Source organism: Macrosteles quadrilineatus, unplaced genomic scaffold (genome assembly GCF_028750875.1).
Source record: "Macrosteles quadrilineatus isolate MER2022 unplaced genomic scaffold, UCM_ALF_1.0 Scaffold_3__2_contigs__length_128488019, whole genome shotgun sequence".
NCBI classification, from domain to species: Eukaryota; Metazoa; Arthropoda; class Insecta; order Hemiptera; family Cicadellidae; genus Macrosteles; species Macrosteles quadrilineatus.
In genome coordinates, this window is record NW_026542596.1 from 119043856 (window position 1) to 119056556 (window position 12701).

At 34.5% G+C, this 12701-nt stretch overlaps 1 protein-coding gene across 1 annotated transcript in view; it reads right to left on the minus strand.

The window, feature by feature from the left end:
• Nucleotides 1-5492: 5492 nt before the first annotated feature.
• Nucleotides 5493-12701, minus strand: part of LOC128991001 (uncharacterized) — a 62114-nt gene continuing 54905 nt past the window's right edge. Inside the window, exon 3 of the mRNA XM_054413702.1 lies at nucleotides 5493-5833. Within this exon, the coding sequence (XP_054269677.1) occupies nucleotides 5702-5833 (132 nt within the window). The 3' untranslated portion in view covers nucleotides 5493-5701. The remainder of the gene's footprint in view (nucleotides 5834-12701) is intronic.

Sequence of the window (12701 nt, forward strand, 5' to 3'; positions counted from 1 at the left end):
GGTTAAATGTATAATTGATAAATGTGCTTCTGGTTTATTGTGAAACCCTCTTGACCACTTTTTCTTCCAACTCGTTGTGGACCACATATTCGATGCTGAGATTCAACTGTAAATTAACTGTTTCACTATATTATTCAGTTGTCCAAAAAAATATGCAATATTTCCCTAATTGTACCTGATACATTATTTATGGTAAAAATGCTGCTAGCAGAACCTATTCCCTGAAAAATATAACGTATTTTTTAACGAAGTTTTTACAAACACGTAATTACATTAAATCAGCTGATTATACAATAAGTCGTTGCATCACAGTGGCAATGACAATAAACGAAAACATAACCTCTCTAAGAAGTTATGAGTAGTGATTGATAGTAATTAAAACCTAGATTGTTAGTAATTAAAAAACTGTCGTAGGTAAAGTAGTGTACGCAACTCGCGTTAATAGTCTTACGACACTCATAGAGGTTTTTAAGGCACTCGCCAAGGCTCGTGCATGTTTTATGGATTTAAGAGGAGTCAGCCACCATTGTGAATGGTAATGGAATACTGACCGTACAAAGTAACTGTCTTAGGTTAAGAAATATAAATAACTGAAAATAAATTAATACTTGTTCAGTATGTTAATGTAAAATCCTAGGTGTAGCAATAAATCAGAACTAGTTGACTATATGCACATCTTGAGAATCTCTAAACCAGCAATACTAATCTGCTTGTTTACGTTCCCAGAAGTCTAACAGCATTTGAATATACGTCCCATATTACAATAATTTAAAGGTTAATTAATTCTATAACACCTTCGTACATTTTAAACTCTGTTCTAGCTTCTACAATAGATAAAATAAAAAAAAAACATAATACTAAAACGTAAAACAATTACTGAAAGTAAAGTGGAAAAGATTATAGACAATACACTCTTTACCTTTTCCACCAAAGGTTTTATAGCCAGGGGCCATCCTTCTCTATTGGCGCCTGTATTGTTGTGCTCACTGCCAACTTGATTGATTATTGTTTTCCAGCTGATTCTTTGTTCCCAACGTACACACAGCTGATGAGCTCATTGTTTTGAAATTGATTTATAGAAATAATTAAGTACTGGGTGTTTTACGTATTGTTCTTTGTCACTTTGAACTCTAATATTTATTAATGTTTAGTTACGATTAATTTCATAACTATAAAAGTAGAGATTTTAACTGTATTTTCAAAGATTATGAGCCTTGATCTTTAATTATAGCTAGATCAAGTTTAAGATTAAGATAGAACTTAAATAAGAGCATCTTTAAGTGATGTGTATTTCGAGAAAAGTTGTTCTTTATTTGATAAATATAATATATATGTATAGAATTCTAAGAACGTCTATTATTTCATTGTTACTAATTACTCAAGAGACAGTGAATGACTCATAAAACTGCATGCCTCTGATTCAAACCAACAAAACCGTATAGGCCTAATTATTATATAAGAAACAATATTTTTAGTGCAGATATTTTTTGTTTTTGCACTTTTGTAACGTAACTTATGTATTGGTAATTATTGTGTTAAATAAATCGATTTATTGATTGATCGCTAAAACCTTTATTGGCTTATTATTCTTGCAATAATATATAAATACTTAAACAAGTTATAAATCAATTACCATATGTTAAAAAAAAGTTTTTGAAAATATGTTCAAAAATTCATATCCTAGGTACTGTAAACAGAACTTTGCTTATGTTGTCAGCTAACAAAACAAATAAAATTGTTATTGAATGTGAGAGATACAATATTTAAAGTTTTCTTAGGTCTACAATATTTCTTTAACACATTTCCTTGGAATGCACACCTTTTAAAATTTAGTTCCATACCTTTTTTTAAAAAAAATATGAGACCTAAGTTACAGTGTTCTGTGAAAGAGGCTGATAAACATATGCATTTTGAAGCAGCGCCTGAGAAAAGAACTGAACTTTCAACGCGTTGAGGAAAGCTGCTGATTGCTTTCGTCACAAAGTTTTATTCGAAAACAGCAGAATCAGAGAGAAGATACCGCAAATGAGCTGTCGGGCCACATCACTCTGGCTTTTCTTCCCATGTCGTCAATGGCCTTATAGCAACATGGACTGATATGCGTTTATGCTTCATCAGACTGGATATAGGTAATTTTATGATTTATAATTTTTTTTTATTGAATTCATTGACGAATCAAAAAACTTAATTAAATATATACACGTATTTGTGTATTGTGCTCGTAAACACACAAGATTTTTTCTACCACCATAATTAACTTATAATAACACATAAATTATATTACTTGTTTAGATACATATAAAATATAATTAAGGTTATTTTTGTTTTTAAGGTTATGTTATATATGGTTGTTAACAAACTTTCGGCTGTACTGTGATTGGTGTAGAAACGACAACTGTGAGTTTAGGAAGGTAAAGTTAAGGTTATAACGAATTGAGGTATTAATTTATGTTACTACCAGACTGTTTCGAACAGATGAAATAGTCAATCAAGCGCATAAAAAATTACAATTTAAAAAATGCTTGCAACCTAAAACTATTAAAAATTGCATTTATTATATGTTTGCTCAACATACGGATTACATTTTGGGCTAAAAGGTAACCTACTGGCTCTAAAATATGGCCTGTCAATATTTAAATCCCCTGTTATTTTCATTAATTGATTAAACGTTCCTTTCAAATAATGGATTTCCGTTTTGACTGAAAATGTATACAGGTTTTGTTCAGCTATGATTTATTAACACCACATGCCAATAAACCAGCTGTATTTTTTAACTGTTGACAATAATATCCTTGATGGGGTGTTTCCTTTAGTAAAAGTGCCCATCATATTTTCGTCTGATATGTAGCAGATCGTGCCGGAGACGACAGACGGATGCGCATGCGTTGTCTCTGCGCACGCTTCTGTAGTGTGTGGGCGCATGTGCGGGAAATGCACGGTGCAGGAGCGCCTCAAAACTCGCATTCTCCGAGTGAAAGTACAAGAAATGTAACATGGTTCACCTCGCCTCATATATCGACAGAGGTTCACTTTCTTTGTCCCAACTCCTAGAGCCACGCCTGAGGCGGGTCTGCATGCGGGCGCTGAACAACAAATAGTTTAGAATAGACATGAGCCGTACCTCACTGGCGAGTTGGTAAACATACAAGAGTTGACATTCTACAAGGTAGTAAGGTGGATGACTAAGAGTAGAGCATGGGCCCTATTGACCAATTGCCTTTATAATTGCTGTTGGTGGATGAAGTGTTGGGTTACTAAATTGATACTTTTAGCTCTGAGAATATGGTGCAGTGGAGGCTGTACTGTCTTTGAGATAGCGAAAAAGGGCCATTTCGCATAGTTCATAAAATATAAACAATAATAGCAGCTCTTGTGTTTTAACTACCTGTTATTCTAGATCAAAAGGCATTTTTCAAAGTGCAAATAACCTAACCTTACCTAACCTAAGCTAACCTGGTGTGGTCGGTTTGAAAGAAGAATGCCCAATAAATTCTTTGCACTAATTTACCACTTCTATTTATTTCATTTCACCTATTGATAATACATTTTGAATTGTTAAACAAATTTGTACAAACCAATTTGGTAATATGTGAAATAAAAAAAAAATTGTTACAGTTTAACTATTGATATGGGCCATTCGACAAGTTTACAGTCCCTTAAAAAATATATTCAAATGCTAACGTTACATATTTTAACAATTTTTATTCAGGGATCTTTATCATAAATAATATAGCCGTTCTACTATACTTTTTTAAATCTTTATTCATACTAAAACTGAGAGTAATTTGGTAGCTACGCGACATGTTTTAATTTTAGTTTGTTGTTTACGTTTGGGAGGGAAACCGGTTGTAGAATAATAATGTGAGATTTTAAAACTGCGTGCCACACGCAACATAAACAAGTTCATATATCTTGTGGTTCAACACCAAACATTGCCAAGAAACGTGTTTAGAACACGTCATTCTTTCTCCCTTCCTTCAATGTCTTTCAATGTTCATCTTATTGCCAATAGGTATGGTTAGTTTATTTCTAAAATAATTTTAGTATCCCACTCAGCAGACTGCGTTGAGTAAATAAACTAATTTGGGTGTAACCTACAATGTCTCACCTTTTCGTATGATAAGTTTCCACTGTGCGATTATAATTTTAGAATTTTGGGAGAAGAAAGTTCTAAGCTGAACAATTCTTTGTTTAGTAGCGTTTACCAGTGCCTTTATAGCCCTATACGTATGTTACAACGTTCATGGTGTCTTAATGGTAGGGTTGTACTGCCTGAATACATTTTCTATTGTGAAATGGCCTGGCAAACTAGAGCCATTACAATTGTTAAGGTGCATTGTTGTCAATATCAAATTAGTTTAATCAGATGTTTTGAACATTTTTACATTAAGAGTAAAGAAAGGTGTTTCGACACCAACGTAGGTTACACAACTTATTTCTAACAAACCCCTTTAAAAGGGGGTTGATAGGCAGACTACAGTCATTATTAAATTGTTAAGATGTATTGTTGTCGATATCAAATTAGTATCTTCAGCTGTTTTAAACATTTATACAGTAAATATAAAGAAAGGTGTTTCGACACCAGTGTAGGTTGATTCTACACCTTATTTCTAACAAATCACATTAAATAATGTGTTGACGGAATGATCAGGCAAACTACAGTCATTATTTCAATGTTAAGATACATTGTTGTTCATCATATTAGTATAATCAGCTGTTTTGAACATTTTACCTAAAAAATAAAGACAGATGTTTCGCCGCCAGCTTGGGTTATACACCTTATTTCTAACAAAACACCTTAAATATGATATTGACTGAGGGACAGGTGCCGGAAGCAATTAAAAGTTGTTGATATTTTCTTTAGTAGTGATTAAAGTTCTTTATGAGATCGAAAATGCACAACAATAAGCTTAAGTTTCGGAGATAATTGAGTTTTCCTCAAAGATATCACGTCGTGGAACTTTGCTTACTTGTTTTAGATAGATAGTTTATCAGCTGGCAATATGGTAGATGTCTGGTTACCGTACTAAGTGGAGTAGTGGAGTACTGTACTTAGTGTAAGTTAGATAACTAACTTTATCTAAATACGTATATTTTTTATTCTTTCTTAAATATAGTACGTTAAATTAATCTACTTTTTAAATATTTCCTTAAAAAAAGGAAAAATCTCAAAAATCTAATTTAAGGCCTGAATGACAAGCTTTTGTCTCGGTATGCATTTTTTGTGAAGAGTGTTTTTATGACTAAAGTAAAGTTTTAACAAAAAGGGCCATATTCTAAATTACGATAAAAATGCATATCTGATAATGGAGATTTTTAATTTTTCTAAACAATCGGTAATTTAATGTAACATACAAATTTAGAAAGGTTGGTAGGATTGTGTACCAATTATATATACAACACTACTCACAAGCATTCCAAATTATTGACTGAATGCATTTCACATCTTTTAATCCACCCTAGTATGGAGTTTCATAATAAAAATACAGAAGAGTTATAAAAGTAAATTTAATGCATCAAACAAACTCTTACAATTAACGAAATGGATAAGTACAAAATCTGAACAGTTTTGATGCTCGGAAGGAAACGATTAGTATATTTTCAAAACGTATTTTATGTAACATAGCTTACAACAGTATTGCTTTAAATTTATTACAGAAAAAAATTAAAAACAGCAAGTTGGAGACATTGAGAGGGTTATTCAGGGGTGCATGAGATGGTCCATGGTGAAGTGGTGGGAGGGGTCGTAGCCGTAGTAGTCCCTCTTTGGGAAGGGACGGCGGTCAGGAGCGTAGCTGGATCCTGGGTCTCGATCTCCATCAGAGTCTAGGAGCTGCAACAGACAAAACTTGGGTTAGAAAAGTGTCAAATATGAGAAAAAAATGAGAATCTGCTGTGGATATGACAAAAGGATCGATAAACAAAAACACTTAAATTTTGTATAGTTATATTTGTTATTGAATTGTTTAGCCTATGGTATTTACTAACGTGTTTTTTGTAATGAAATGGTAAAAAGTTAGTTGTGTTTAATAACCTAGTGGTTAGCGTCTCGGACTTGGGTGCGGGAAGAACGGGTTCAATTCCCGGCTCGTTCACACCACTTTAATGGGTTTTGACCGATTTGCCTTAAAAGCGTTATATCTAACTTTAACTTTAATTAAAATGCCACTTGCGTAGAAAACCCCTGGTCTTGTTACTATCTTACGTCAACCTGATGTTAGAAAGCATAATTAATTTATGATCCAATGACAAATGGCATCTAGAATCTGGGTCTGGAAACAATGTCGATTGGAATATAACAGATTTGAAGGCCAGAACTGCAACCAATTGCTACCCAGACAATTTTGGAATATACATACAGACTATATAAATTATAGTCTATGTTGAGATTATACAAATCAGGCCTACTTAAAGATGGCGGATTAAACACGATAATTGCAACAGAGGAAAAATTATGAGATGGTCCATTATAAAACATGTAAAGTTTCCTTCAACCTACATTTTCTAAATTAAGCCTTCCATGTAGAACCAAAGACTACACCTGATACATAATTGACTACTAAGTAAATAAACAGGTTGTACGTAATATTTTCATTTATTTATTTTGATTATTTGTACGCCTAAACTAATCAGAAACAGATATATTTTTTCAATCAAGTAGACACAAAAATAAATTTTAATTACCTATAATTGAGAACCATTCAGTAACTTTAGCTATTTATAAATTTTAAGGTTGTTAATTCTTGTTTAAAGTATAGATTTTGATCGGAATTTTATGCTGACACTACAGACTTTTCGGACGATGTAGTAACACTTCGGCCCAGTAACATTTCGGCCAAACTCAAATTTCTTAGAAAAACAGTATCACTTCGTCCCACTCGCTTTTACAGATGATTAAATAAGCTAATGGAGTAACATTTCGGCCCGACGAAAAATTGTCAAGGGTTGAGGAACGCAGTTCAGGTAGTAGAGGTATATGACCTGTATACTTTGCAACCACCCTCTGGTGGAATGTCGCCCAACCGTCACCCCTTGCATCCTCTGACCTCACATGACGGAGAATCGGTGGAATCTTACCTAACCTAACCTAACCTAACCTAACCTGTAAAATATTTTGTTGGGACGAAGTGTTACTAGTGGGCAGGTAGAGAGTTGGACCGTAGGCCACATCTGAGGGTTTCGGGCCGAAATGTTACTGGGCCGAAGTGTTACTTGGGCCGAAGTGTTACGACACGTTTCGGACGCTTCAAAATGTGAGAGTGGGTGTCTTATAGCAAAAATAACTATACAAAATACCCATGATTTGGTGTTCTATAATATTAGTTAGTTATATCAGTAAGACGTTATCTGGGAGAAAATTATGAAAGATTGTCCCTTTGTAGATGAATTTGAAATCCCTTAATGCTACAGCCCCTGATTTTCATTCCAATTAAAACTTTTCGAAACTTCAACACACACTTGCACTCTAAATAGCCTGTGTCAACAGCTCGTTGTTATTCTTTTAAATGAGCTCTCCTTACTTGAAATTTCAAGCCTATGATGATAATTTGAAATAACTGTTACACATCAAGTTAAGAAAAACAACATATTACAATGGTTTTCACCTTATTAGGCATTTTGTATATCATTGACTGTGTTGAATACAATTTATGATGGTCAAAATATTATTAACTGAATCCATCAAGGAACAGAATGCACGAAAGTAAAAGTAAGTAGCCTTATTCAGTTAGAACAGTATACAATTCTCTTTCACTCTCTCTCCATTCTTTCTATCAAATAAACACGTGCGACTACGTGGCCGGACATGTTTGGACGTGCAGATAATAGCGATGGGTGAACCGGAAGAGTTTGGCTATGAACTAATCAGTACGTGGTCACGTGGATCACTGTCGTTGTTATCGTTTTGTAGGTTAGGTCACGTCAACATAAATAAGGCCCATTACTTTTGAATACCACATTATGGGTTAGTTTACTCATATGTGTATTGTTACAAAAATTAATAGCAGCCTTCAAACTAGAATGGGATGTACCTAGGAAAAACCTACCCTCTATGGTGGGATATCAGTGATATAAAGGAGTTTTCATCGGTGATTAATAGAGTAAGCGTACGACTACCTTTTATTAAACTACTTGACACGATTTATGAAAAATTAATTGAAAGCTGGACTTTAAAGATGACAGATGACAGTGCATTGTTATTTTTAGCTCTTCGACAATATAATTCTTTTACAGCCCAACATAAGTGTACAGTTATAATTATTAGTGTTTATTTTTTAGGGTCTAAACAAGAATATAGTCACTACTAGTATTTTGCCCCAACTAGGTTAGGTCAGGTTAGGTTAGGTTAGGCTAGATTAGGTTAGTATGGACCAGGCTGTATTCGGATAGGTTAGATTGGGTGAAGTTAGACTAGGCTGGATAAGGTTAGGTTGGATCGGGTGAGGTTAGGATAGGCTGTATTAGGTTAGCTTGAATCAGACTATATTCGGTTGGGTTAAATTAGGTGAAGTTAAGCTAGGCTGGTTAGTTAGGCTCAGCAACCTACTGGTCCCTAGTCAATATGCTTAAGTCAAAAACTCTGTCCAAAAATACCAAAATTAAAATCTATCACTCCATCATTCTTCCAGTACTACTATATGGATCGGAAACATGGGCACTAACAAAAGAATGGGAAAAGAAACTTATTATTTTTGAAAACAAGATTCTGAGAAAAATATACGGACCAATTCAAGATGAAGAAGGCTGGAGAATTAGGAAGAATAGAGAATTGAGAGATGTGTATCACCATCCAGATGTAGTAGCAAAGATAAAAAGCAGGAGACTGAGATGGGCTGGACATGTGTGGAGGAGAGAGAACTCATCATTAATTAAAGCTGTGGACCAGAACAAACCAGAAGGCAGAAGACCACTCGGCAGGCCGAGACTGCGATGGAGGAGTCAGGTGCTGAAGGATGTGGCTGTATTGGGCACTACTCCTGAGGCAGCGGAGAATAGAGAAGAGTGGAGAAGCATCGTTGGCGAGGCCAAAAACCTTCTGAGGTTTCAATGGCCAAGGAGGTAAGGTAAGGTAAGCTAGGCTGGATTAGGTTAGGTTAGAGAAATTATGTGAGGTTAGGCTAGGCTGGATTAGGTTAGGCTAAATCATGCTGTATTCGGTTACGTTAAATTAGGTGAGGTAAGACTAGACTAGATAAGGTTAGGTTACATCAGGCGAGTTTAGGATAGGCTGGTTAGGTTAGGTTAGTTCAGTTTACATCGATTTCCATAGGGCTGTACATTTGACTAATAATGGTCCTCTTCTTGTAATGATCCTGTTGTATAACTAGATGTATGTAAGGGTTTTCGTAGTTTTCACCTTATGACTGATGAAAGGATTTATGAACGACGTATGCACTTTTAGGCTCAACCTTATTTTTCATTTAGGTTCTTTTTTGGTAACAAAAAATATATTTTCCCATTTCAACCACGGTTAGTCTTATGATCACTCTACTGCTGTTTGCCTTCTCCAAGTTGACATTTATCCATAATTCAGCAAAGTAACTACCCAACCTTTGCGTAACAAATAACAGGAGACGCTAGCGCATCAAGTGGCTCTAAGCACGTCATTCCCCTAATGCAGGAGACAATGTCCATCATCCTAACGGCCGTCAAGATGGTCTATTAACCTAATCATCCCGGTTTATTGGCCCAGGCTAGTTGTGCAAGGACTAGTCGCGGCACAATGCGTTAACATATCGTAACAAGTCCTTTCTACGTTGCACAACTAGACGTGTGTGCGCCATTGTAGCCGGAGTGGCGAGGAAGTGACGTCACACGCGCTGAAAAGATTCCCGCTCAAAAGAGTGGCAAAGGCATCACGTGACAAGCAATCGGGCTGTCATTTGGCGCAATGAGTTCTCGAGATAGGCGTAAGTGGAAATGTACGCAGACCCGGAACCGCTGAGTGTAGATTTGGCGGGAAAATGGCTTGTGACTGGTCAAATTGGCGGTATCAGTTAAAGGTCGGATGGTGATTTTGTTAAGTGATCAATCCAATGGTGTAGGCAGGAGTAGAAAACTTAAACGTATTTTATAATTTGGACTTGTTTGAAGTATTACGAGAAAAAACTCATTTGTAAATATGCCATTATATACTCGTCACGCTTTGATATTGAGGTTGAAATACGCACCTAGGTGGAGTCCCAATCTCAATCAATTGACCTATCAGTATTCTTATTTACAATTTGCGTGGGGATTAGGCATTCGGGGTCTCGGGTTCAAATCCCACAAATCATCAATTAGCTTTGTTATGCCGCAACTCTTAGGGTTGGCTATTAAAATGGTTCCGGGCTATTTTTAGAAGTAAACCAGGACAATGACAAAACAAACCAAATACATTCTAGACTGGTCAACGCATCAAATAACCACACAAGATTCATAACAATGCAACATTCATCAGCTGTTTCACTGCTCTGCTGGGTAGTCGAGACATCGTGTGAGACGTTCACGTAATAAGACGTCATTAGATGAAGTACAAATGGCAAAGTTGTAACAACCTATGATACCTTCATCAATCTCCATTAGGAAATGGGCTAATGGACTAATGGAAGAATCCATTCATCCTGCCGTAAACGAATGGTTTGTGGGGGAGAGGTGTGTATTGGTTTCTCAAGAGAGTTTAGATTGAGTTATTTAGATATTGCGCATGGTAAGTAATTCGCTTTGCATTAATTTTCTTTTTTTGTCTGGTTTGTATAGGAATTTTTTCATTAGAATGTTTTGCGGTATGTTTGGCAGCATCAAACGCATTTATTTAATAAAATGCATATGTTACAGGTCTAAGAGTTTATAATATAGAGATTTGTTTATAAACCAAGCTGTAACATTTATGGTTTGTACATAAAATCCGACAAAAAATATACTATAAATTAATACGGTATATATATCCTAGCTTTATCACGAAACATCCAATAATCAGTATTAGAAATCTTTTGAAATTACAATTATGTATATTAAATACAATTATAAAATTGAGTGACTACTAAATACATAACTTGAGTTCTTACTATAAAATATACTTTGATTACCCCTTATTAGAATCTCCATCGACAAGATAATAGTTTCCATGCTCCTTTGTTGTGCTAATCATTGAGGCAAACCAAAGAATTTCGTCGATAAATTAATTTTATAAATACATCAAAAGAAAATTCAGTCCAATGGTTAAACGATTAATACAAATCTGCTGAATCTGTTTGTAACTGAAACATGAGAAATACATTTTAGATGATTTGAAAATGTAAAAGTTAAGTTCCTCAGATTTCAGTCTACCTTGTTTAGGTCTTTCAGAAATGGATGTTCTTTTCCAATATAAAGAGTGTCACACGAGGAGATTTAAACGCTTGATTTTATATTTCTTGCCCATTTATAGATCAGACATTCTGAAACTTTACACAATTTATAAAGTAGGGTTTTAAAATATTCTGGGAAAATTTCAGCTCCCTAACCCTCGTAGAAACAAAATTGGGGCATATTGCATGTTTTTATTAACTAACTAGCAGAGTACCCGTCCTTCGTACGGGGTTGGAATATAAGTATAAAATGCTTATTGCAGTTATACTCAAGCTTTGCGTTTGCAATAAGGGAGGACACAGTTTGATAAAATTTGCTTTTTTAAATTTACAGTATTCTAATAGTATTACACATCTTCCATAGCCATAATGTTCTACCACTTCACCTAAACAATACAGAAAAATAAATTACCAACAATTCGCAAAATATCACAAATTATTCATGAAATGAAAAACATAAACATAACTGTAAACAATCCTACTTTGACAGTTCTCATTACGAATCACAGTTTTTTGTTGCTGCTTGGTTCAAATTAGCTGTTTTCATAAATGCAAAAAAATATAGTGCTGCACCCTGTTGGTAAATCTTATAACTTTTTAATGCTTTTCCATATCATAGAACTAACTTTTTTAGTTGAAACAGCTGACTAATTTCTTTAATTCCCTTTAAATATGAATACTCATAAGGTTAACATGGGGAATTACAGAGCCACTGGGGCGGAGCCCGAAAGGATTTTTGAGATAAGAATATGCCTATATGTTAATCGGGAATGTAAGCTATCATCATGCCAAATGTCAAACGCAATGGCTTATACTCGTATGAAGTCATGTGTGGTGGAGTGATAAAAAGAAAACATTCGGATCAACTGCGAAGAAGAGAAGGTGCGGTAGACGATGAGGAGGGAAAAGTGTAATATTTTGGAATCAGCTGATAATTTGGTTTTATGTTTATTATGAACATGTAAACAAATAATGTTATGTTTTGTTCTATGATTAAATGAGTTTAACTTAGTTCTTGATTTTATTTCACTTTCAGCCCAATCCGTCCAGTGGTTTATGCGTGATTGAACTTCAAACAAACAAACAAACAAACAAACAAACAAACAAACACACAAACTTTCACATTTATAATATTAGTAAGATTATATTAAATTAACTAATTATATTAAATTAATTTATTTATTATTATTAATTAACTAGTGATGGATCACAGTTAGAATCATTTTGGACTTTACTTTTAGGTTTTTCATTAGGCTATGTTCTAATTTCCTGTCGAAAAAGCCTTGTCCCTTTACTTCCCATAGTATCCTTTTGGATACATATTATTTCTCATTTTTTTACCTCTCTGTAGGTAGAGATTTGAGTCTATACCTC